The sequence below is a fragment of the Hemicordylus capensis genome, chromosome 5 (assembly GCF_027244095.1).
Source record: "Hemicordylus capensis ecotype Gifberg chromosome 5, rHemCap1.1.pri, whole genome shotgun sequence".
Lineage (NCBI taxonomy): Eukaryota > Metazoa > Chordata > Lepidosauria > Squamata > Cordylidae > Hemicordylus > Hemicordylus capensis.
The window spans coordinates 189944389-189970285 of NC_069661.1; the positions used below are offsets into that span (position 1 = coordinate 189944389).

The 25897-nt window shown below is 44.0% G+C and overlaps 1 protein-coding gene across 5 annotated transcripts in view; it reads right to left on the reverse strand.

Annotated features, from left to right (window-relative positions):
- The window catches only part of ZFC3H1 (zinc finger C3H1-type containing), a 60824-nt gene that overhangs the window by 24663 nt on the left and 10264 nt on the right, over positions 1 to 25897 (reverse strand). For 4 of the 5 annotated variants that reach the window (XR_008308404.1, XR_008308405.1, XM_053255082.1 and 1 more), the window contains exons 6-17: positions 24322 to 24445; positions 22304 to 22401; positions 21326 to 21529; positions 20573 to 20737; positions 19919 to 20056; positions 18905 to 19023; positions 18493 to 18639; positions 17450 to 17624; positions 17140 to 17301; positions 14884 to 15432; positions 14683 to 14792; positions 8090 to 8221 (exon numbers count right to left, since the gene is read on the reverse strand). Coding sequence is in view for 3 of the 5 variants with exons in the window: in XM_053255082.1 (XP_053111057.1) it covers positions 8090 to 8221; positions 14683 to 14792; positions 14884 to 15432; positions 17140 to 17301; positions 17450 to 17624; positions 18493 to 18639; positions 18905 to 19023; positions 19919 to 20056; positions 20573 to 20737; positions 21326 to 21529; positions 22304 to 22401; positions 24322 to 24445 (2123 nt within the window). In the remaining 2 variants the exon portion in view is untranslated. The remainder of the gene's footprint in view (positions 1 to 8089; positions 8222 to 14682; positions 14793 to 14883; positions 15433 to 17139; positions 17302 to 17449; positions 17625 to 18492; positions 18640 to 18904; positions 19024 to 19918; positions 20057 to 20572; positions 20738 to 21325; positions 21530 to 22303; positions 22402 to 24321; positions 24446 to 25897) is intronic. The other variant, XM_053255083.1, reaches the window with a different exon arrangement.

The window sequence follows — 25897 nt, forward strand, 5'->3', positions numbered from 1 at the left end:
ATAATAGTGGGTGAATTACAAGCAACCTTGTTGGAGGCGGGCGCAACAAACTATTGCAGCACCCTCTTTAGGACCACCTGTCCAAAATCTGCCTGTGCTGCATTACGGAAGTCCACAGCATAGTGGCCTACAAAGATTTGGTGAGATGCCCAGGTAGCTGCAGTGCAGATATCGTTGAGACTTATGCCCACCAGATGTGCAGCTGAAGCAGCATAAGCTCTGGTCGAATGAGCATGGAGCATAGATGGCGGGGTCACCCCTTGCAGGTCGTACGCCAGTTTAATCATTTCCACTATCCAGAAAAAGAGTTTTTGTCTGCTAGGAGATAAGCCTCTCCGTTTACCCTTTTCGCAAACAAACAGACTGGTTGTACGCCTTATCCGCTTTGTTGCCCGTAGGTAGTATAGTAGGGCCCTTCGCACATCCAGAGAATGCATGGACTCTTCTAGTGGTGTCGATGGATTTCTGAAGAAGGTCGCTAGCACAATGTTAGTATTTAGGTGAAAGCTTGAGACAATCTTTGTCCTGAACTCCAGATCCAGGCGCATCACAACCCGTTCCAGATAGAATACAGTGTAGGGCTCATCAATCCGTAGGGCCCGGAGTTCACTGACCCGTTTTGCAATGGTGACAGCTATCAGAAAGAGGCTCTTTAACGTTGTCAGTTTCAGAGAGGCCATTGCTAATGGTTCAAAGGGAGCCTCCGTGAGCGTAGCCAGTACCAGTGACAAGCTCCACTTCTCCGCCGGTGGTCTCACTGGTGGGTAGAGATTTTTGATCCCTTTCAAAAATGCCTTGCACTTCGGATGGGAGAACAAAGTCATCCCGTCCCAGCCTGCGTGTCTCGCAGACAGTGCAGACATATGTACCTTAATGGAGACGTTCGCAAGGCCCTTACTCTTCAATGAGGTAAGATAGAGAAGAACATCCTTGAGAGTGGCATGCCTAGGCCTGAATCCTCTAGTGGCTGCATGAACACAGAATCTACGCCATTTAGCATTGTAACTACGTCTTGTAGACAGCTTCCTAGTATTCAACATAATCTTCTTCAGTAACCTATTCTCCATGAAGTTAGATTCAGAATGGATCGATCTGGGTGACAGACCTGCCCCTGGTGTTGAGTCAGTAAATCTGGCCACCACGGAAGTCTCCTGTAATTCCTCCCGCATAGTCTGAGTAGTCGTGTGTACCAAGGTTGTCTTGGCCACCATGGCGCGATCAGAATTGCTTGGGTGTTCTCCTGAAGCATCTTGGCCACCACCTTGGTTAATAGGGGTATCGGTGGAAATGCGTAAAACAGCTCCCCCATCCAGCGGAACTGAAAAGCATCGCCTCGCGATAAACGGCAGGGCCCTATGCGAGAGCAATAACTTTCACATTTCTTGTTTTCCTTCGTAGCAAAAAGATTGACTTGGGCTGAACCCCAAGACCGGAAAAGTTGCTGTATGATTTTTGCGTTCAATTCCCACTTGTGTTGGGGCAGAACGACACTTGTCCACAGTTCTCTGCTGAGTGAGTCCGCCAGACAATTGTGGGTCCCCTTGATATGTATCGCGACGATATGGATCAACTGGGGAACACACCAGTCCCAGATCCGCGAGCTGAGGTTGCAGAGCGATCTTGACATCGTTCCGCCCTGCTTGTTTATGTAAGCAATGGCAGTCGTGTTGTCCATTTGAAGTAGGACCACCTGACCCGCTACGTGGGGCTGGAATGCCTGTAGTGCCTTGAAGGCTCTAGATAACTGATGTGACTGCGGGTCTGTGGAGGAGACCAAAGACCCTGTGCCGTGAAATGATCCAGGTGGGCACCCCACCCTGTCATTGAGGCATCCGTCGTCACCGTTACGGAGGACTCTGGTAGCTTGAAAGGCATTCCACGAAGTAAGTTCCTCCTCTCGCCCCATCAGAGCAAGGACTTTAAAACCCAGGAAGGGAGCAATACCAGCTTGTTCTGTGGCTTGGTTCGCGGGAGGTAAGCTCCCAGGAACCACTGCTGTAACACCCTCATCCGTAGGCGTGCATATGGGACTGTTGCTGTGCAGGAAGCCATCGGACCCAACAGCACTTGAACTTGATGAGCCCTTTGCAAGGGTGTTTTCTGAAAAGTGAGCAATAGAGCCTGTATCCGCTGGATGCGGCCTTCTGGCAAAAAGGCCATCTGTGCTAACATGCCCAGTTGTGCCACGATATATTGGAGACTGGTGGACGGGGTTAGGAAGGACTTCTTGTGATTGACCTGGATACCTAGGTCTTCCAGTAGGGATGTCACCATCGTCACATGAGTTTGGAGTTCTACTTCCGTCTTTGAAGTCAAGAGCCAATCGTCGAGTTAAGGATAAATCGACAGGCCCAGTGTTCGTAGATGGGCTATTACCACTGCAACGACCTTCGTGAAAACTCTCGGGGCGGTTACCAACCCGAAAGGTAGGACATTGTATTGATACAGACACGTCCCCAACGTAAATCGCAGGTATTTGCGATGGGTCTCCCTGATGCCCACATGAAAGTACGCATCCTTTAGATCTAACGTTGCGATCCATTGTTCTTCGTGTAGAAGAGGAAGGATGGCCTGCAACGTTGTCATACGGAATTTGCGAACCTCGGCCTAGAGATTCAGGTGTCTCAGGTCCATTATGGGACGTATGCCTCCATCCCTTTTCGGGATCTGGAAGTATCGGGAGTAGAATCCCGACTGTCCCTGCGCCCACTGCACCGGAGAGATCGCTTTCTTCTGTAGCAATTGACACACTTCTTCCTGTAGCACCAGAGTTATGGGGGTGTACTTTATACCCGAGAAGGGTGGGAATTCTTTGAATTAGATCGCACACCCCTCGTTCACAATGCGGAGAACCCAGCGATCTGATGTTATGTGGTGCCACGCTGGTGCGTAGCTGGCCAGTTTGATGGTAATCTGAAGTGGCGTCAAGGAGATATTGGTCCTTGTGAGTTTGTTGCTTGTAACGTTATTGAATGCTCTCTCCCTGGAGCAACTGTTGGATCTGTTGCTGCCATGTGCTAGGGGGCTGGTGCCCAAATCAAAGCTGCTGTTTAGGCTGCTGTGCAGCCTTATTTTGTCCTTGCTGGTTTGATTTGTTTCTATTATAGAATGTTCGTTTGTTGTACCTCTGATATTGGCGCTTGTAGTCTCCGCGGTCTGTCTGACGGTAGAACTGCTGTCTGCGCTGGTATTGATGGTAAGGTTGATATTTTGAGTTGGTTGCCTTCTGAGACAAAAACGAACAAGCAGTCAGCCTGGACTTTTTCCACTGCTCCATCGTTTCATCTGTCTTGTCAGAAAATAGGCCTTTTCCATCAAATGGAAGGGTCTCAATACGATCCTTCATGTCCTGTTGAAGGCCCATCGCCCTCAGCCAAGCATGTCTCCGCAGAACAATGGAAGATGTCAAAGTGCGTGATTCTGACTCGGCGAGATGCTTTGCGTTTGCCAGCTGTTGCCTGGTAGTAGATGTTGTTTTGGCAAAGGTGGCTTCAAACAATTTAAGGAACTCTGTAGGATTCAGAGTGTTGCACTGATCGAACAAGGTTTCCCACAATGAATGGGTATATTTGGCCTGGTAGGCAATATAGTTCGCAATCTTGATGGAAAGACAAAGGGTGGAATAGGTGCGGCGACCTAACCCATCAAGTTTCCTTCCTTCCTTGTCTGCAGGGGTAGTATGCCTCCTACCCCCTTTTGCAGTGGTTGCACAGTCCACCACCAGAGAGTTTGGCGTTGGATGACGGACAAGGTATTCGTTACATTCCTCCTGGACCCTATAAAGAGCCTCTAGACGTTTAGAGGTTGGAGCAGAGGTCTGTAGGACCTCCCACTCTCACTCTGCTGCCCGCGAAATGTGTGGCAGCATCGGGATGTAGACTGGATGTAAACCTGTCGCGGCTTTCATCATATTATAGATTGGATCGTCTAACTCCAGTGTGTTTTGTTTCAAATCAAGGCCCAAGACCTTAGCCATTTCTGCCACCTGCTGGTGGTAGCCCTTCATTTCTTCATTGGGTGAAGCAAGGGAACCACAGCCACATTCAGTCCTGGATCTGGCAGCTCCGGTTCCTATGGATCCCCAGGGTCCGGTTCTGTGGTGTCAGAATAATAAGAGTCAGTCCCGTCGTCACCGTCATCATCTGAGATGGGAATGGGTGAATGCCACCTGGGCGAATGTTGTACAGGGATGGGTGACTGTCGCCTGGGTGAGTGTTGCGCAGGCGTGTAACGCGCGGGTGAGTCCCCTAGTACTGTGGGCACCAGCGGCCTGGGCTGTGGTTGTCTAGTTAGTAGTGCTTAGGAAGTCTGAGTGGCCACAGGATGAACCAGTGGCGGCGGACGCAACGGCGCCCTTGGGAAGTCCGCTTGGAGCGACACTGAGCGATGCTCCGGATAGCACGAAGACATTTGGATCGCAGAGTCAGTACGATGTACCTGATGCATTTGATAAGGTGATGTCTGAGCGGCAGAATCAGAGCAGATAAAGTTTGATCCCCTTTGCTCGTGTTGCTTAAGCCATTGAGAAAATAAGGAGTACTGTGCCCTTGTGATGGTGCAGGTTTCACTCCAGTCCATATGAGTCATTACAGGCGTGGCAGAAGCAGAGATAGAAGGGGTCTTGGGGACAGGACCTTCAAAAACATTAAAGCCAGTAAAAGTTCCTGTTGAACGTGTGCTCTCCTCTGATTCCAGCAAGCGGGTCAGCCTGCGGGCTGAAGCCCCACGGTGAAGAGGTGGTGTCTCTTGGTCTATAGACACAACCCCCTCCATAGGCTCCGCATCGGCAACCTCCGCATCAAGCACGGTGTCCAAGATGACTGACACCAGTGCCGGGTCTTCCATAAGGTCAGCCGCTGTTGATGTCGACGGTCTAGCTTGCGTCGAGGCTCGAACAGAGTCTCCAGTCTGCGTCGATGCTGCTTTGGCTCTCGATGTCGACTGGCCGCTAACCTTCGACGTCGAGAAGCTTTCTCTAACCCTTTCAGGCGCAGTATGCCTTAAGGACAACGGTGTCGAAGGTGATTGTCGAGGAGTCGATGCTGGGGACAAAGAGAGCGCTCGATGCCGTGGGGTTGGAACCGTCTGCAACCCCGATGGCGATGGGGTGCGGGTCAAGGAACGTCCCCGCTCCTTGTGACGATCCTTACGCTTCTTTTTCTTTGGGCTGCTCCCCGATGTTGGGGCAGCGCCCCTCTTAGAGGCAGCGGATGGATCCGCAGGCTTCTTAAAAGCAATAGCCAGTTTTGCCGATGTCGACGCTGTGGCACCCGGTGTCGATGCCCTCGATGTCGAGGGATGTCTGGCTGTGGCTGTTTTCGGTTTTGCCGGGATTTTGGACTGCGATGGAGCAGCAGAACCCGGTTTCAATGGCGAGTCTTTCCGGGCTATCAGTGCCTCCTCCATAAGGAATACTTTTAATCGTGCCTCACAATTTTTAAGTGTTTGCTTATTAAACGTTAGGCAAACGGGGCACTTCGAAGCATCATGAGCCTCGCCCAGGCAGAAGAGGCAGAGGTCATGGCCGTCCGTAGACAGGAGTTTCCCCCGGCATTCAGAACATCGTTTAAAAGTTGTTTTCTCCTTACCCGGCGGGGCACTCATTGCAAAGGTGTCCGTGGGATTTTGGCAAAGAATAGTCAGTCGTTCCGGAGTCAAAGAGGAGGTTTGCCGAGATCGCTAATAAGCCGTGAGGGAAAAAGAAAGTAGAATGGTCAAAACAGTCCGCGTCTTTACGGCTTTTCCTTTAATTTTACAGGAACAAGTTTAAAACAATATCCAGAAGAGTAGTCAGTTCAGTCCTTAGTCGTAGCCAAAAATATTTCTAGATATTAAGAAATTTTAATAACTGAGGAGCAAACGTTTCCGAAGTCTGATCCCAACGGCGGTCAGAAAGAAACTGAATATGAGGACGCCCAACCGCCGCTAGATGGTGCTGGTCACGTGCAGTAGGCGGTTGCGGGCGTCTCAAGGAGCTATAGAATTCTTACCGAAGCTGGTCTGCGCAGGCGCAGAATCCACGATTATGAATGTCCAGGACCACTATCCAGATTATTCAGATACTTGTGCAGAACTGATTTACTGTACTGATTACAAAACTCTCCTCAAACCTGCATTTCTAGAAAGCAAAGTGACCTTGGAATGGTGCATGACAGCTGCTGGATCAGGCCCAAGATCCATCTTGTCCAGCATCCTGTTACCCATAGTGGCCCATCAGATGCCTCCGGGAAGCCCACAAGCAAGAAATGAAGATATGTCTCATCTCAAGCTGTTGGTCCCCTGCAACTGGTATTCAGAAACATCCTGCCTCCGTGCCTGCAGGTAACTTATAGCCATCAAGACTAGTAACCGTCGATAGTATTGTCCACCATGCATTCGTCTAAGCCACTTTTAGAGCCATCCAAGATGGTGTGTCAGAGATACTGTAATGTAGGGGTGTGCACGGAACCGCCACACTGCGGTCCGGCACTGGGGTGGGGGGTCGCTTTAAGAGCGGCAGGAGGGTTTACTTACCCCTCCCGCCGCTATCCGCTGTGGCGCCATAATTGTTAGAGTAATTGGGGCGGCAGGATACCTCCCTGCCACCCCTTCCCCGCTGCTGCTCTGCAAAAACTCCCAGTAATGCTTTGCGCGCGCACACATCGTGCGCGTGCTTCACGTCACTGACGTGCGCGCGCGTAAAGCATTACTGGGAGTTACATATTAACATTGGAGAACTGGATACATTACAGTAGGGATGGGCCCAGACCATTGAAAAGGGATGGGCCCAGACCATTGAAAAGGCCTCCGGACCTGGGTGCGCGTGCTTCACGTCACTGACGTGCGCGCACGCAAAGCATTACTGGGAGTTTTTGCAGAGCAGCAGCGGGGAAGGGGCGGCAGGGAGGTATCCTGCCGCCCCAATTACTCTAACAATTACGGCGCCACAGCGGAAAGCAGTGGGAGGGGTAAGTAAACCCTCCCACCGCTCTTAAAGCAACCCCCCACCCCCAATCCGAACCACCCAGGTCCGGAGGCCTTTTCAATGGTCTGGGCCCATCCCTACTGTAATGTATCCAGTTCTCCAATGTTAATATGTGAATCATTCTTTGAAGAGCATAAAGAGATGATTTCTCTGGAAGGCGGCAGATATGCTAATTCTGTAGAGCTGCCAGGAGGCCATAGAAAGCTGTTGGGTTGCTTTGATTTTTGGCAGCAGGGGGTTTGATCCAGTCCACAAGGCACATTAACTTCTTTTAATCCCATGAACAAGAATTACAAAGAGTACCAAGATCAAATTGAAAAGTGTATACAAAGACAATATTAGTGACTAGCCTCAAAGCACTACTTTAAACCATGATTAAGCACATACATATTAAAAGTGCTCTAAAACACAAACTTTGAGTGGTAGCAGTGCCTTCCTTTCTCTGTGGGAGTCCTATCCCACTTCTTAAATCTTCCACAGGAGCTCTGCTCTAAACCACAATCTATGGAAGAGGTTAGAACTGTGCGGAGGACAGTTCTCCCTTTAACACCCAAGGTTCTAAAAATCTATTCTTAGGGCAGGCAGAGGTTTCACAGGGCAGCAACACCTAGGCCATACGGCTCATCCATTGTCAATATGGTTAACAGCTACTGTAACCATTTTACAACAATACATACATTATTATCTATTTTAACCAGAAGAGTGCTCAAGCAACTGCCTCTACATTACTATTCAGATCACACATAAGGACTTTCTTCTTATAGTAGCCAAATCAATCCCCAAAATGCTTCCATTTTAAGCTTCAGGAAGCTGAGTAAATCATTCTTTAAGCAAACATTCAAGGACTTGGGTGTTTTGTTTTGGACTGTGGCTGTTGGACAGTTAAGAATTCGAGCTACTGATTGTTTGTGCTCCCAAGATTATTTTTGTTTTCTTTAAATGTACTTTAGCATCCTGTGTATGCCACTCAAGGCTTCTTCCGTTTTTACATGAGACAGCATAGAGAAATTAAACTAAATTCCTTTTTCTAAGCAGGTAACAAATCTACATAGATCCCCTGGTTCCACAGACAATGCAGTAGTTAACTATCAACTGAAGATCTTAAGAGGGTGGAAAATCACTCACCACTGACAATCATCGTCATTGCATGTGCCCGTTAGATCAAAACGGCAGAAACACTGTTTTGGCTCAATCATATTGCTGTAGGATACTGAACTGAGGTAAAGCTTCTCTTTTGTTCGAAAATAAGGACTAAACCTAAGTTAGAAAAAAAAGTCTGAGTCAAGACAGTCAACTCTTTTTTTAAAAAAAGCCAACGTACTGAGGATGCAATACTATGCATGTCCACTCAAGATTAAGCCCACCACATTCAAGGAGGCTCTTCCCAAAGGTAAGTGTGCATAGGATTACAGTCTCTCACAGTACTGATTCCTGTACCATTTTTACAGTTCTAAAAAATAACCGAAAACAGATATATAGCACCACCCACTGTTCAACTCAGAACAAAGAGGAATGTTTTGTGCACACACATCCACTTTAGGCCAGTCGGAAGTTGGACCCACCAAATAGGGTGAGCCACAATTTTAAAGACTGTGCCTTTATCACCTTTGATCTACATTAGATCATATAGTGCACTATTCTATCCAATTTATCTGCTTTAATCGCAGAAGCAGTATTAGCTAGACAGCAGCAAACAAAAGCAAGGCAGTGCTGCATACTGTAACTGGGCTTCGTTACATGGGGCTGAGCACACACAATAGGGTTGCCATTCAGAGTCAACCTTAAATTTAAGGTTCCTAGAGCCAGAAAATATATGTGAAACATGTTAAAGATTAATTGTTGCTTGCAATTTGGTACAAAGCTTCATTACCAGTTGCCAGAAAGCCAGGTGTATAAAGGCCGGTTGCTGGGTTCTGCTTGTAGGGGTGTACATGAATGGTTTGTAGCGGAACTGGTTCACCTTGATCCGGGCTGGTTCGTAGGTTCAATTGTGGACTGAGTTCAGGTGAACCTGCTCCACAACGGTAAGGGGCGGCTGGGAGGGGGCAGTGAGAGTGTTAAAAAGTTCCTTACCCAGCCGTCACGGCTGCCATCGCTGCCACTCGCCCTCCTGGCGCAGCCCCAAGTGTGTTCTCTCCTCCTCTACTCTCTCGCCACCCCTGCCTGGCCACCCCTTACCGTTGTGGAACTGGTTTGCCCAAACCAGGCCTAGTTCAGTTTGGTCCACAAGTGAACCTGCAAACCAGTTCCGCTACAAGCAGTTTGTGCACATCCCTACAGGCACAACCCAGCAACGGCAATCAATCCTACAAACCGGCCTGTGACTGGGATTGGGTGAACCAGTTCCTCAGTGGTAGGGGGTGGCTGGATGGTGGCAGCGAAAAAGGTGGAAAGCTCCTTACTGAGCCATCGCTCGTAGCTATCACCGCCACTCATCTTCCCAGTATGGCCCCAAGTGCGCTCCCCCTCCTTTATCAAGCTGCTAACTTGGTAGTGGAGGAGGGAGCGTGCTTGGGGCCACGCTGGGAGGCCTAGCAGCGGTAACCAGGTAAGGAGCTTTTTAATCTTTCGCCGCTCTGCCCGGCCACCCCTTACCTTTAGCGGAGTCCCCCACCCCTTTACTTGTAAAGGGGGATCTAGTGAGGATTCCACTTTACAAGTATATTGGCCACCCAAACCTCCAAACTGGTTTGATCAAACGGACTGGCCAGCCTAAATGAACCTGTTTGGAGCAACACGGTTCAGTTCAGATTCAAACCGAGCGGCATTTTTTGGTTCATGCACACCCCATCTGCCTGTGCCACACTACTTGCACAAGCAATATGAGCTGTAAGCAATGCAAGTGTATAAATCCTATGAGCAACATAATGCTGGATGTGTGTCTTGCATGACTATACTTATTCCATGTTATGCAGCTCAAGTGAGCAGACTACGAGCCATTATTTGTACAAACCAGCCAGATACATCTGAGCCAGCTCTTAGTCACTCTGGAGTAATGCCTCAGACTTGGTTTACCCAAATGCATCTTTTTCCCCATAGGAATGAATAGCAGGTATTCCTTAAATACTCCACTGCACTTGAGACACCTCCACCATGTGAGTGAGATCTGCCTTTTCCAACATCATATGGTGCTTTCACTGACATGTGCCCATGTAGGGGGTTCAGAGTGTCTATAGAAAATCAGGTTGTTTACCTGTAACAGTAGTTCGTGTAGTTGTCCATGGTCCTTCACTCTTTGAATGTCTGCATCTGCATAGACAGGAACCTTCTAGAGTTGTAAGCTATAAGCTTTTGGCAGTAGCCCTGCCCCCTTGGTAACACACATATAGGCCCTCACAGATTACCTCCCTCAGTTCCTGACCGCCGCGATCATACATAACAAATAGGTGACCACTACAGCGGGGAGGAGGGAGGGTTGTGTGAAGTACAATGGACCACTACAAGAACTACTGTTACAGGTAAGCAACCTGACTTTCTTGTTAGTTGTCCTATTGTCCTCCACACTTTGGAGATTAGCGAGCTATTCACCAGGACGGCGGGAGAAGCAGGCATCTACTGAAGAACTGTGTCGAGGATTGTTGCTCCGAATTGTGAATGGGATCTTAACCTGGTGTCCAAAGCATAGTAGCGCACAAAGGACAAGGGTCCTTTCCACGTTGCTGTTCGACAGAGGGCATCTCGTGGAATCCCATGGAGGTAAGCCGTAGAAGTTAGCACTGCACTTGCAGAATAAGTTCTAATGGAGGACAGTAGTGGCTTCTTAGCAAATGTGTAGGCCTGTTTGATGGTAGATGTGATCCAGGCTGACAATCTCTGGCAGGAGACTTCTCCCAACATTGTAGAGGAACAAGGATGTGGACTAAAGGAATGGTCAAGTACAATGAAGATAAAAGGACAATGCATGTTTCACATCCAGGGTATGCCAAGCGCATTCTTCATCTGAAGACAGCGAGGCAAAGAAGACCGGAAGGCATATGAGCTGAGAAAATTTTTCTCCCCGTCACATGGTTTTGAGATACCACTTTAGGTAAGTATTGACTGTCCAGCCTGAATAGGACCTTATTCTGTTGGAAGAATTTGAAAGCAGGGGTCAGCCCTAAGAGCCCTGATACTCAAAGGGCAGAGGTAATTGCTAAGAGGAATGAGGTTTTAATGGCCAAGTATTTCAGCAGACATGTAGCCTTCGGCTCAAATGGTTTGTGCATGAGCATAAAGAGAACCAACTTAAGATCCAATGGAGGGGCTAATCTTGGAGCTTGGGGATACAAGCGGAGCAGTCCCTTTTAAAATTCTTCTAACAGGGTCCAACGAGAAAATATGAACATGGCGAGTATGGGCTGCAACTGCAGCAAGATTAACTTTAAATGACGGAACATCAAGATTTAACTTTTTTTTTAAAAGTAATAGGAATGAAAGAAATCTAATGAGGCGTCTTTGGGGTCCTTTGAAGGTCACAAAAATGATAAACTGTGTCCATTTTGCCCCGTAGGAGCGTTGCAAGGTTTCCTGGCAGTGGATAGGACACCCAGGACCTCCTGGTCTCAGATCACCAGCCGGTAATCCTCCAGGCCGTGAGATGAAGACTCTTCATGTCTGGATGAAGTACTGATCCTTGCTCTCTGGCAAGATAGGTTGGGATGGCTGGGTAAAGGCAGATGCCTGACCTTTGGCTATGTCTAGCAGAGTGGAGAACCAGGCTTGTTAAGGCCACCAGAGAGTGATGAAGATGCAATCTTCCTCTCTGATCTTGTGTAGATCAGAGAGTTGTTGGTATGAGTGGTAATGGAGGAAAAGAGCATAGCATTTCCTTGCTCCAAGACAGAAGCACATCTTCCAAGGAGTCACATCCTTGGCCCACTACACAGCAGAACTGTGTGCATTGTTTGTTTTCCTCAGTGAAAAAATATCTATGCATGGATGATCCCATCTGTTGAAGAGGCCCTGCACCACTGAGAGATCTAATGTCTGTTTGTGGGATGCGTTTGTTGCATCTGACTCAAGGAGTCTGCCCATGAATTTCCCTTCCTTGCAATGTACATTGCAGAAGGCCAGATCTGATGATGGAGGAGCCACATCCAGATACTGATGGCTAGGTGTGACAATGCTAGTGCATGCCCCCCTCATGGTTCAGATATGACATCATGGTCGCATTGTCTGTCATAGCCTGCACTGAATGGCCTGTTAGCAGTGGGCACCTCATCTGAAGGCATGCTAGAGATAAGATGCTGGTAGTGGATGCCATGAACCCCAGCATCTCGTGTATGGACTGTGCTGGATGAGTGTGTAATGTTAAGATTGTGTGTGCCATGGCCCTGATATCTGCTATCCCGCAGGAAGGCAAGGATGCAAGTATCTCCTGGGAATTTAGAATGGTTCCCAAAAACTCTATGGTCCTTGAGGCAGCCAATGTTGACTTCTCCCAGTTCACACACAATCCTAGCTCGCCTAGAAAGGTCAACGTGGGATGGATATGTTGATGCAACTTCTCTTTGGTTCTGGCCACCAAGAGCCAGTCATCTAAAAAGGGAATAGACAAACGGCCTGTTGGCAGAGGTGTGCCACCATCACCATCATGCACTGGAAAAAACTCTAGCAGTGGTGGACGGACCAAATGGCAGGACCTTGTATTGGTAAGTTCTCTTCCCAATGTAGAAGCGTAGGTAACTGTCTGTGGTATGGCCAAAGAGAAATATGAAAATAAATGTCTTTAAAGTCTACTGCCACAAACCAGTTGTTGTGAAAACATAAGCTGTAAGATCTGGGTGGGAGTGGTCATGCAGAACCAACGGGAGCAAATAAAACCATTGAGGCTGCGAAAATCAAGAATGGGCCTCAGGCCTCCATCTAATTTCAGGATTGCAAAGTACCTTGAATAAAAATCCCTGGCTGTGTTGGTGCACACTGGTTGAAAGGTGCCTTTCTTGATAAGGGATCAAACTTCCTGTTGTAGGATGGGGTAGGCTGTGTACAAAACTCTATTGCAAATCCCAATCAAATTTTAGTCATCACCCACTGGTGCATAGTAATTGCCTGCCATGCTTCTGCGAAAGGGAGCAATCTTGAGCCGGTCATTGTGTCAGGCCCTTTTATCGTAGGCTGGCTTGGACTTAGGAGTGGTTTTCTGCGATGGAGTAGTTGACTTGCAAAAGGAACTGTAGAGTTAATACCTGTTCCTTCTGAGATCATAATAGCAGAATAGCTGGTAGGATGATCTTTGTTGAGAGAGTTGGGTCCAAGGGCATTGCTTAGCTGGACTTTGCCGATATGGGCACGCTTGTCTCCGTAGTGCCACTGCCACCACCACTGCCCTGGAACCGCAGTCTGCCTCGTGGCAGGCAGAGTGCAGTTGTTACTTGGTGGTCTGTAAGCCTACAGATAAAAAGGTCATCGTTGCATCCTTTTGGTTCTGTTGAAGCTGTCAGATGAAAGGTTCCATTTTTTTAAAGAGAAAATGGGCATACCTAGCCATATACCCCAATAGTTTGAGATGTGTACCTGAGGGCTTGCAGTGGCATATATTTGTTTACCAAATGAATCTAGCTTTTTGCCATCAGGAGCTGATGGGGTAGATCATAACTTCTGTTGTGCCTCTTGCTGAGAAAACTCAACCCAACTATTGAGTTAGGTTTGGGATGCAAAAACAGGTAGGGCACATCACTGTGGTGTACTCTATTTTCTAATTTCAATGAAGTGGACAAAAGTGGTAAGAGTAGTCACCCCAGCTTGGTCCACCAGATTCCCTTGTTTAGCATGCTTAAGCCCAGAGAAGAAAGCCTTTGGTGTTAGCAGCGCCTGCCCCTTTGAGAGGGAGTGCGGGGGGGGGGGTGTCCTGTCTTTGGTATCGGCACTGGCTGTGACTCATGCTGCTTTGGCTCCTTGGATTCCGGAGAGCACACATACCAGAGCTGGCACAGAGCTGCTGGGATAGCTGGCTAGTGGGAGTGGCTTGTTGGGCTGATTTAGCACATAAGGCCCTCTCCCACAGCAAAACACAGAGGTGGGAAGTGTGTTTGCGTCGGGCTTGTCTAGTAAAGCCCTGGGAAACAGCGCAGAAGTCAGTTTGGTGGGTCTGAAAGGCACACTAAGCACTCTTTGTGCCTGTCTGAAATGGAGAGTTTAACCGAGCAAGTAAGGCAGCAGTTGGAAGGGACTGAGGGAGGTAATCTGTGAGAGGGCTATGTGTGCGTCACCAAGGGGGCAGGGCTACTGCCAAGAAGTTTACAGCTCACAGCTCTAGAAGGTTCTGAAGTCCTGTATACGTGGACACAGACATCCAAAGAGTGGAGGACAATAGGACTACTAACAAGAACACACACTGATGCTTTTCACATGTACAGACATACACAGATGTAGGTCCTCTCTCTGCCTGTTGGAACAACAGATATTTCACTAATGTAGAATACATACAAGGAACTCTTCACGTAGAGGAAAAGAAAAATAATGCAATTGTCTTCAGGGTTTGTTAGCAGGAACTCAATTACAAACACAAGAGGGACTTAATAGCACTAGCTGTTAAATCTATCTGCACATTAGATTCCCAGCAACCAATGCAGCTACACTGTTGCAATTCAACTCCAGTGCCATTCAATTGTCCTCTTGCCTCCCCTTTCCATACCAATGCCTTTTCTGTTTACAACAGAAACCCACACCCACATCCTAAGAAACTCTAGAGCACTATGCTGTTTGTGGCACACTCTTTAGCAACCCAGTATTCATACCTGTAAGATTTAAAAACAAGAAGTGGGCTATGGTATGGTCCAAATGGGTATGGCTTCCCTTCCGTTTGTTCACTTTGAACTGTGAAAGGGTCAACATCCACTGTTATTTCCTAAAATAAAAATAGATACATATTACAATTTTATCAGACACAAACCAGAGTGATCCATTTTTAACAAGTCTTTGTCTTTCAGCAGTATTACCTGACCACATGAGTTCCCTTCATTAGATGCTATCAGAGTTGCACTTTTTTCCAAGACCTGCTTTAAGCCATCAGCTTTCACATAAAGCTTTTTCAGTTCATCGATATTCAGACCTAGAAAGAGTTCTGGTTGTTCAAGTGTCTTTTTAGCAAGTTTGTTTGCAGTTTCTTGCTTAGGGGTCTCCACATGCTTAAGATTAGGTTTAGTAAAAGAACCCGATTCTCTGAAAGACCTCCTTCGTTCTCTATTTGAATTGGACAAAATTTCATCATCAAAATAATTCTCTTCAATATCCAAGGTCAATTTATCTTGTGTTAGATCATGAAGGGAGGGCTGAGGTAGTGCAAATTCAGGTTCCTCTTCTGCAATGGGAACAACATTTGATCGGTCCTTCATCTGATGTGCTTGGGCCTCTTTCAGTTGCTGAATTTTTAAAGCATACTCATACTGCAGTTGCTGTAGTCTTTTTTTCTCCAGTGCAATCAGCTCTGCTGAATGTTTTTTGGGGCTTGATGAAGGAGAATTCTCCATTTTCAATATTTTGTTTGGCTGCCAAGAACCATACACAAAATTATTAATTTTATCATTTCACACTTACTCAGCTATGGTCAAGCCAAGTCACAACACAAGTACATTTAATTAAAATATATAGTTAAAATCTTGTCAGAAAATTTATATGAACAGGAAAAATTTACTAGTCCAGAGAGTATTTGTTAGGGTTTCAATTAAGCTAAACCAGATAGCAGCTTTTGAAACCTAATTAAAAGCTGTAATTGACTTTTTAGATAAAGGCCCAAAACAGCACAATACAATGTTTTAATAATAAAGGCTACAGAACACTTTGAAAGATCTATAAAACTCATGAACAGCAATTTCACAAATGGAACATAACATACAGCAACCTTTCTTCCCCACAGCATAGAACAAGCAGCTCAATCATAGTTCTGTTAGATTCACTATTCATGTGACCCAAAGCAAGGGCAAGGCTTTAAATTTTAATGGCAGGAATCAAACTACAGGAGAACCTTGATGTTCGCGGGGTTCTGTTCTGGGCTGCAGCCGTGGATATAGAAACCGCAAATACAGAGTTATGGGATTGCAGGGGTTAAGTTCCCAGCTGGCTGAAAATCGGCCAAATTTCACAGGGGGAGCTTCCTACTATGCTCTTGCTGCTCCCTGAGTCGTGCTGTGCCCCCAAATCAGCCAAAGATTGGTGTTTTCCCCAACCTCCCTCCCTTCCTTCCATGAGATGGGAGCCATTTTGTGGGTCCATCAAATAAAATGGCGGGTGGAAATGACCTCCACAGTCATTTCCAGCCACCTCCAACCTGCGGAAACATGAGGTCAGCATGTTTTGTTTTTCTCCATGTAAGATGAGGTCAGGTGTCTTTTTCCCAACTGCCAATACGCAAATCCATGAATATGGAATCCGTGGATAAAGAGGTCCACCTGAACTGTACGTGCATTCACGAGCTCAGGCATGCTCTACGGAATTTTTGACTTTTTTTCTTTCAACAGCAGATCTTGTGTCATATCACAAACTACTTTTGAACATCTCCTTTTCAAGACTGATTAGCCATATGGCATGAGGGCTGGCGATATATCAAATAATCCCTTTGGTATTTTACAAGGCATTCAAACTTGCAATTTTACAGAAGAGCTCTTCTGCAAAGTTGACTTTGCTTTCTACCCTACACTTCTGAGAACAGTAAAATAAACGTTAGCATATCTAACATATATTTTCAAGAGCTTGTGCAAAATAAAGTCATGTTTCCCAAAGACATACAGATACCAAATTGTGTATGAACAATCCTGCCTTTGATGAAATTAATCAAATGCATTACTTTTGACACTGAAATATGCTCAGGGAAAGGTTTGATTTTTTTGATTTTGATTTTTTTCTTATTTTTAAGAAGAAATTCTGAATATAACCATATTTTAACTGTTATTGTTCTCAACAGATTTTAATACTCAACACTCAGGTCAATAATTCCAAAACAAGATCATGGCCAAGAAAAGCAGATGATTTTTCTTGGATTCAAATTTACTATGATTTGAATTTAGCACATATAGTCATTTTTCAATAAAATGTTTCAAGTTGAAATACTGCAAGTTTCAAATGCTTATTTTGCAAGCACATAAATAAAAAAATTCTACAACCTATTTAATTTCTCGAACTTTCCTATCAGTGTAATCTACACAAAACGACTTTGCCCAGTTGATGGGCCACACCCATACAGTTATATAATAACTTACGCAAAAATCATGATGATCAAGTTTTCGTTTTCCAATTTCTTTGCTAGCCAGTGCTTTTGCTCGAGCAAGTTCCTCTCCATACTTTAATGCTAGTGCTTTCTTCACTGTTACCCGCTGCTGTACTCTGTGAATCTGAAGCATTTCAACAGTCTTCAGAAAATGCTGCATTTGAACCAAAGCACGAATGTAAAGAAGACAATCTGATAAAACTAATCCCAAAACACATCTAGTAAAGTCATGCAATACTAGGAAACTACTACTGCTAGAGAATTGACTGTTCACATGACTATTGAAAAAAAGTCAGATTTACTTGTTCTTGAAGCTTCTTCAGAAACACTTTGTTAGCATTCAATATCTTTGCTGCTGCTTGCAGCTGCTCGTTAAGTTTGGCAATCTTGCTTTCAGCAAGACGAACTGACTCCTTCTTCTTTGCTTCTTGTTGTAGAAGATGTTTCAACACAGACTCATCTTTCAACAAGAGAAGTCTAAGGAACAGGGAACAGAGTTGAAGTATGACATTCACCCCTGGTGACAAAACCAGTATAAGACCAGGGCTACTAAACTCCAAAATGCTTGTTTAGGTGTTCACACAAGGCCTTGTGTACATTATCTTAAACCATTTTATAAACAATTAAATGTCAAAAGATTTCTACTGAAAGCAGAGCAAATGCATAAAACTAGGAAAAACCTAAATGCCAGACAACCAAGAAATATCATATTGCAAATTCCTCCCTCAAGGGCCAACACAATACCCTTATTCTTGTATGTCAACCCCCCACAAGGGCATCTCCTGAATGAAATAACGGAATAAAGACACTGGTGTGCTTAAAGACCTTTCCCCACACCTCCCTTACATACCACCCTAACAGGATGTTGGCTTCTCCACCTGCCACCCTTCAAGAACAGAGTATATACTTAACAGCAGACATTTAGACTAATGTTGCATATGCCAAATGTTACAGGCATACAATAGGAAAGGGAAGTTTTTCATCAATTCCTCCGCAACTCCCAAGGAGAAATGATCCCGAGGGCTATGGGAAATAAGTAGAATCTATTTTAAAAGAGCTGTTGACACCACAGAAAGGACTGAAGAGAATGAAAGAGGAGGAAAAGTTACACAACAGCAAGCCATTCAGAAACACTGAGCTGGATATGTTCAACTTAGCTAGAAAGAGAATTAAGAGTTATTTGCAAAACAGTCTTCAAACATAGAAGGATATGAGAAAGAAGGCAGACATAACATTTTGCAATAGGCAGACTATCAAAGATGTGCCCTGCCCTTCCACAAGAAGTCCAAATATATTTTAGATTATATTAACACTTTATAGTTAATATTACAATGAGGAGACTTACTTGTGTTTTTTTAGTTTTGCCTCTGCATCTGTAACCTGTTTTGTTACTATCGCTATCCTACCAGCTCCGTCAACTTCAGCATCAGAATTAACTGGTGAGGAACTGGTTTTCAAAGGTTCGGATATTATCAAGCGTTGCTTCTCCCGACTGAAAGTTCCAAAACATACACAGTGTTTTCAGTAGAAATATTGAATTACACATACTTATGGAAAGCAGCCCCCTAAGTAGTACAACCAGGTTTGCTCCCAAGCATTTTATAACTCGATAGCCTATATAGGTAGTCTAATAATGTAAAAATAAAGGACTATTTTGTTCATAAAGCAGCCCCCTCAAATATTTAACTCTGCAATTTGTAGAACACAAGACTAGTGCAAGTGGTCTTCTGGGCTGTTACTGCATCATGTCAATATACCTGGCAATCTCTTCTTTTAAGAGTCTATACTCTATCTTTTTATCTTCTGGTAAGGCCTCAGGGGTTTTCATGGGATTATTTTCTTTTTCCGACTTTAAAGGTGCTTTGGGTTTTGATGCCTGTAACAAAGAGCCAAAAAGCATTACACACAGGAATCTAAAGAAAGAATTCAAGTTGCTAATGAAAGCTAAGCTGGACAGACACTGAAGCTCCCTTCTGTCTAGTAGGCAGGAAAGCAAGGAGGATGGAATTCCTCCTCCGGCTCAGGAGGAGGGATAAATCAGCTCTGATGTCCGCTTCCGCATGAGACATTCTCTCCTGAGAAAGGTGTGAGTGATGGTACCTACAGTTCTGGCTAGTGACTGACTCACTGATTGGGCAACCATAGGAAACAGCATGGCCAAATTCTAAGCTGATTAAATTGACTGGCCTTGTTTTTTGAAGCAGGTGAGAATTCATTCCATTCTCTTCTACCTCCTGACAAGAAAGCTTGTTCTACACACTTGCGCACTACAGAATATAGCTACAAGGCAAGATTAAGAGATGAAGTGTACTTTTTACTAAGAATTTAATTACCAACTCTTTGGGCAACATCCTCACTAGCTGTGCGGAGACACTGAATGTAAAGCACTGTGATCCAGAATCCTGCTGCACGGGCAAATTTCACTCATCTCTTCTTCCCCCAAAGTGTTCTATAACATGTAAAAATATGTTCCTGATGGCTGCACGGCCCTCATTTTTCACATTTAATAGCACTTCTGGGGGAAGGAAGGATCAGCAAAAATTGTGCATGCACACACAAACATAGCAATATTTTGGATTACTAAACACTGCAGAAGTGTTTTGCATGGTTAACTCCACATGGTTAGTGAAGATGTCAGTCTCTGTTTTTCTAGTGTAAGCCCTATTGGGAAAGGGACCCATCTTCACTCCTTTTGCTACATAAAACACTTTGAAAACTTTTTTTTGTCATTGATAAGCATTTTATATATATATCACACACATTCTATTTACCTCCACAGTTCTTCTAGCTTCTTTGATCATAGATTCTAGGCCACCAAACACACTAGTAGCAGAGTTAGGTTGTTCTGCATCTGATTCACTGTCATCTGAATCATTCAATGTAACCACCACTGATTTGTGCTTTGGAAGCTATAAGGGAAAGAAGATCACTGTGACAATGATTCAACACACTTATCTTGTTTTGACTGAATACTAAGCCTCAACTCAAACAACAGCAGTTGCATTTTAGATTTTGTGTAGCCTCAACCTACTAGCAGTGATGTTGATTCCTCACTCCCACCACCCCCAGCTGAAGGGAACATATTGCCACTTTTTTAAAACCAATGGAAATAAAGAGTGGAGTACTAGATGTTTAAAAGAAACATAACTCATTAAAAACATGAGCATTTTAACCCAAATGCAATCTTTTAAACATCTAGTGTTTTAAATCCCTACAATGCTAGAAATGCAATATTTTACTTTAAGAACCAGTTGCACTGTCCTTTGAAAAGAACAGGAGACAGAAACCAGCCCAGCTCCGCTCCAACATTTAACCAATCAAGCTACTCAATCAGCAGGAGTCAAATGCCTAGAAAGTGGCACTTTATACATCATGTAAATACTGCTGAGCAAAGACTAAAGAACCAGTAAAAAAAAATACGTTACCGCAATTACTGTTCGTGGAGCTCTTGGAACTCGAATGATCTTTGTGTTTTTTACACGAGGTTGAGACACTGTATTAATACTGACTGCTGAAAGGTTGCTTCTTGGCACAGAATAGGAATTAATGGGAAACGGTGGTGAAGGTGGACCATTATTATTTGAGTTCTCCTGGTTAAAAAAACAAAGCACCCAGTAACAGATCAGAAAGAACACTTTTGTATTGTCTTAAAAGCACTGTTTACATATTTACATCCACAGATGTTGCAAGCAAGCTTTACAAATGTAGCTTGCTCTTCCAGAATAAGGATTAATGAGGAGCTGCTGAGTGAGGCAACTTATGAATCTTTAGTGACAGATTCCACCAAGAATGGAAACTGTCATCAGTTGACTAGAATCAGAACATGTAAAGATGTAGTAGCCCCTCAAAATTACTCAGGTTTCAATAATCTGAGATGTCTCAGGCCTACTAATTCTTCAGTAAGAACAGTGGAAGAAATATCAATACAAGGAGTAGGCAACTTCTTCAGCTTACAGCAAGTTCCCTTCTCTACCACAATCGTTTCTTTTAAAAAACAGGATATCATAAGATTATTACACAAGGTGGTAGGAATGCCCACTACCTTCAAGTCAGACAATACCTGGTTGACACCTTGGGGGGTGGAGCGTTTGTTTTTAGACAGTACAAAAAAAAAGAATTTCTCACACTGCCAATGATTTACCAAGACTGCCATCTAGTGGTCAGAAGTTACAAAATACCTCTGGTTTAAAAGCTCGTTTGTTTGCTAGAGATTTAAGCAACTCTTCTCGTAGCAACATCTCTTCTTCCTCCTCTTCATCTGCAAATGGAGGCTTAGGTGGTTGTTCAGGTTCTTCAGGTGGAAGAGGAGGAAGGGGTGGTAAAGACTCCAGAGAAACACTTGAAATATCTTCCATATACATCTGATTCATTGGTGGCAGAGTCTGAAAAACATCAAAAAAAAGTTATTGCTTGGCTGTCCTAAGAATTTGCTAAGCACACAAGACAGATGCTCCATTACAAAAATTCAGTGGCTGACATCTGGACTAATATTGTGCAGGCCAGAAGTGTTTCATGTGTGAAACGGAGGAGGGGTGATATTAACTCATCTCCTTTTCCCTCTGAAGCCCATTGTGCCTCCTGAAAATATGTCCCCAAGGATCCCACAACCCTCAGGAACATACTTGCATAAGATTCCAGAGGGAAGCAGGGGTGAACAAAAATTGCCCACCCCCACTGCACATAAGCAACATTAACCTGGTTGTTAACACTGTTGTTAAGTCCATCAGCAATTCCAGAAACCAAAATACAACACAGATGAAAACTATGATTTTCCAAGGTAAAGTATACTATTATTTTCCACAGAAGGTAACTAAGTTCTTCAAATATGTTGGAAACTACAATCCAAAGAGACAATCAACAAAATCCTTCGACCATCAGAAACTAGCTGTGCTGCTACTGGGAAGCCATGCCTCATGAATTATTTTAAAATTCTCAGCAAGAGAACCAGATAGCACATGATAGAAAAGCTGCTCGTGTACAGCGGGCATTAATACTGGAACCCAGCAGGACTCAGCAGCAGCTCTATTGCAACAGTTACCAGTAGGAAAAACTTTCCCAAGGCCAGTAGGAATGTACTCAACAAAAAGATTAAACACAATATTTTCAGTTTCACGTTTTTCTGCTTCAAAACTCCGTCATCTTGCAAAAGCACTTACTGAAACTGGTGGTGCAAGAGGCAGTGACATTTGTGGAAGGGCAGGAGGAAAGTAGCCAACAGGACATTCAAAGTATGGAGGCTGGACTGGAGAAGATGCTACAAAAGGATTATGAAGAGCAAAAAATAAAATAGGGTCGAGTTACAACATACATCCGCTTATATTTTGTTCTTAACCAACTTCTTTACATAGTTTCACATCATATACTGTCATTCATCGCAATCTTACACAATTACATGAATTCACAGAAGATCTGTTTCTTTCATCACATACTGCACTTTTTATTCCTCTCGCTCCATATGAAGATGTGGAAGAATTCTCAGACACTATCTGAACTATATACAAAAAATCTATTTTATTATACAGCTTGACTTTGTACACTAAAATTGTTCCTCTTGTTAAAAAAGGCTTCTAAGTATTACACACCTAATACTGCACAAAAAAGGAACTACCTTCATTATAGCACCAATGTCAATCAATCATTTTGAAAAGGCAGAGATTCCACATGCTTTTGTTTGGTCCCCTTTCTTAGGCCAAAAGGCAAGCAAGGGAGCATTTCTTTAAAGTGCTTGAGATAAACTTTTATTAATGTATTCTTTTAAGGCTGACCAATGCATTTCAGAAGTCCCCTCCTCACTCAGCAAAAGCAGCTTTCTGGTCTGTGCACACTGTAATACAAATTGGTAAGCGTGAAGTAACCCATAGGGGTATTCTTTAACGACTAAGATGTTTTTAGTTTTTATATTTTAAGATGTATGTACTATAAGTTGCATGGTGGCTTGCTGCAACACGTTTTAATAAGTTATTATAGTGATAGAAATAGATGTATCTACTTCATTTGTTTTAGAGCCCTTGAGGGATCTTTTTCCAAAATGCCCTGAGCAAACATAAGAATAAATTAAGAAAAATATTATCTTGGGCACTTTGAGGAAGTGCCACCTCATGTTTTTGGTTTGGCTGGGTACCTTCCCCTTCTTTGTTCCTCTCTCTTGAACTAAACGTTTTGAGAAAATATTAATTTGAGAGCAGAAGCAACACTGGATTAAGGAAAGCTAACTGGAAACCAAAAAACTATGAACCGGTAGGATAGATAAGGACAAAAGGAATTTGAAATACTAGAATCAAGGTTAACAAAGTGTTGTACTTTCCCATATTATTGCATTTGTCAAGATAAAAGTACACTTTGGTCCAGCATGTCAGTCAATGACACATCTGGCTTCTACAAAAAGGATAAATTCAGTTTTTTGTCTTTAACTTGGGCGACCCACTTACACAACACATGATTTGATCTGGATCTGCAGTCTGAAAACCTACTGCATCTGCTCAAATGGAAGACTTAACAGTGTAAATTCACTAGAAAAGGACTCATCAAAAAGACAAAACTCATTTAAAGTGTTCTCAGCCCTAAATAACATGACCCAGTTCCTTCAAGATGAAACCTGAGGATTTCATTAGAGCTTCTAACACATTTGGGAAACTAATGTGTTTGGAGGAGTGGAACTGCACTGACTGTCAATGTCCCTAACCTCCATGTGTTCATTGTTCCTTTGTGAACACAGCTTACATGCATCACAGGCAGGAACAGCAGGCACAATCCCTCTATATACATTAGTTTTATACGCTTCTCAAATGTACAAACTGAGCTTGCTGAAGGAAGACATGTACTGCACTTGCAGGGAGTCCTCAGGATAATGACAAGAGTAGCAGAATACACTGAATGCCCTTTCCAAGGTAGACGACTGACAGACACAGATTCAAGGCTGAATCTGAAAATGAATAGTGGTACACTGACTGCCAAACATCTCAGCAACACAGAGCATGTGCACACTTAGCAACACTTCTTCTATCCAAGCTCAGTACAGCTGCAGAGTGTAGGAGGAATTTAATTTTAGCAAAATCTTTCAAGCCGCTTCTCATGTAGCAGCCGCAATATTAGAAAATAAACCAATGGCCGGCAATGTACAGTTACGACATTAGGAAAATAGCGAATAAAAGTAGTCCATATGTTATACACTTACCAGGAGAATTAGTTTCACTTTCTGTGTCCATAGCAACTTCATCGTAATTGTCATACTGATAGATCCCTCCTGCACTCTCAGTCGATTGCTTATCTAATGACCATCTCAAGTCTTTATCTGAGGACTAACACCAAGAATTGCTTTTTAGCCTTGAATAGATTTTTATTTGCTTTCTTCAACCACTTTAATACAGCCTCAGTTTTGTCATAAATAACTTTGCAAAGAAAAATAATAGAGCAAGCAGGGGTTAGCTGTGGCTTTTAAACCAGCTACTAGCTTCCATTTGCTGCAGCTTTTCTCATGGCACCAGCTACAGGTTAAGTTAGGGGCAGTAGCAGTAAGATTATTTTTACATGACACACACTGACTCTCAAATAGATATCAAATCGCACCACTAAAACAGAGTCAAAGTGACAAAAAGAATGATGCTTCCTTTTCAAAGCAATCAAATCATGCTACAACCATTGCTGGAAGACAAAATCTAACCTGCAAAACCAGAGTAATAATAGCTCATCTCACTTGATTGTTAGAACAAAATGTAGGAAAGCCTGTAAAACACTTTGTACAAAGGGCTCCATTACGTACTTCTAAAATTATTACTAAACAGCTACCAATGTTACTTTTGAGCGGACAGTAATCAACTCAGAACATGACTGATAAAGTTAGCCTTGTTAATATTGACGATCCCTCAGTATGGTTGCAGCCAATTTTTTAGGCCTTAGTACATACATTTTAAGTACTTTCTGCTCACACAGCCTTCTTACCAATTACCATCTGTATCCATAGACTTTACAATTCCTTTATTTTGGTATCCAGCAGGTTAAAAAGAAAACTGGCTGAAATCCAGACTAACAAAGCACAAGTGCTATGTGAGAAATGCTGGTGCTGCTAATGAGTTAGGCTAATTTATTTATTTATCTATTTAACATATTTGTATACCTCCCAAAATCCAAGTCTCTGGGCAGTTTGCAACAAAACAATAAAAACAAGTAAAAAGGTTAACATATTAACAATAATTTAAAATTTAAAAACATTAAAACTGTTAAAAACTATCTATTAAACCATCCAACTATTAAAACAGTATCTAATTAAAAGCCTGGGTGAACAAATGTGTCTTGATTGCCTTTTTAAAAAGCTATAAGAGATGTGGAGGCTCTTATTTCAGCAGGAAGCGCGTTTCAAAGCCTCGGGGCAGCAACAGAGAAGGCCCATCCCCTATAGTCACCAGACGAGGTAGTGGCAACTGCAGACAAACCTCTCCTGATGATCTCGATGGCCAATGTGGCTCAAACCGAAGAAGATGTTCTCTTAAACACCCAGGGGGGCCTAAACTGTTTAGGGCTTTATAGGTTATAACCAAGACCTTGTAGTTTGCCCAGAAAATTATCGGCAGCCAGTGTAGATCTTTTAAGATAGGAGTGATATGGTCTCGCCGAGATGACTCAAGAGACCAACCTCGCTGCCGCATTCTGGACCAACTGCAGTTTCCGGACTACGTACAAAGGCAGCCCCACATAGAACACACTGCAGTCAAGTCTGGAGGTGACCAGCAAATGTACTACTGTTCTGAGGTCAT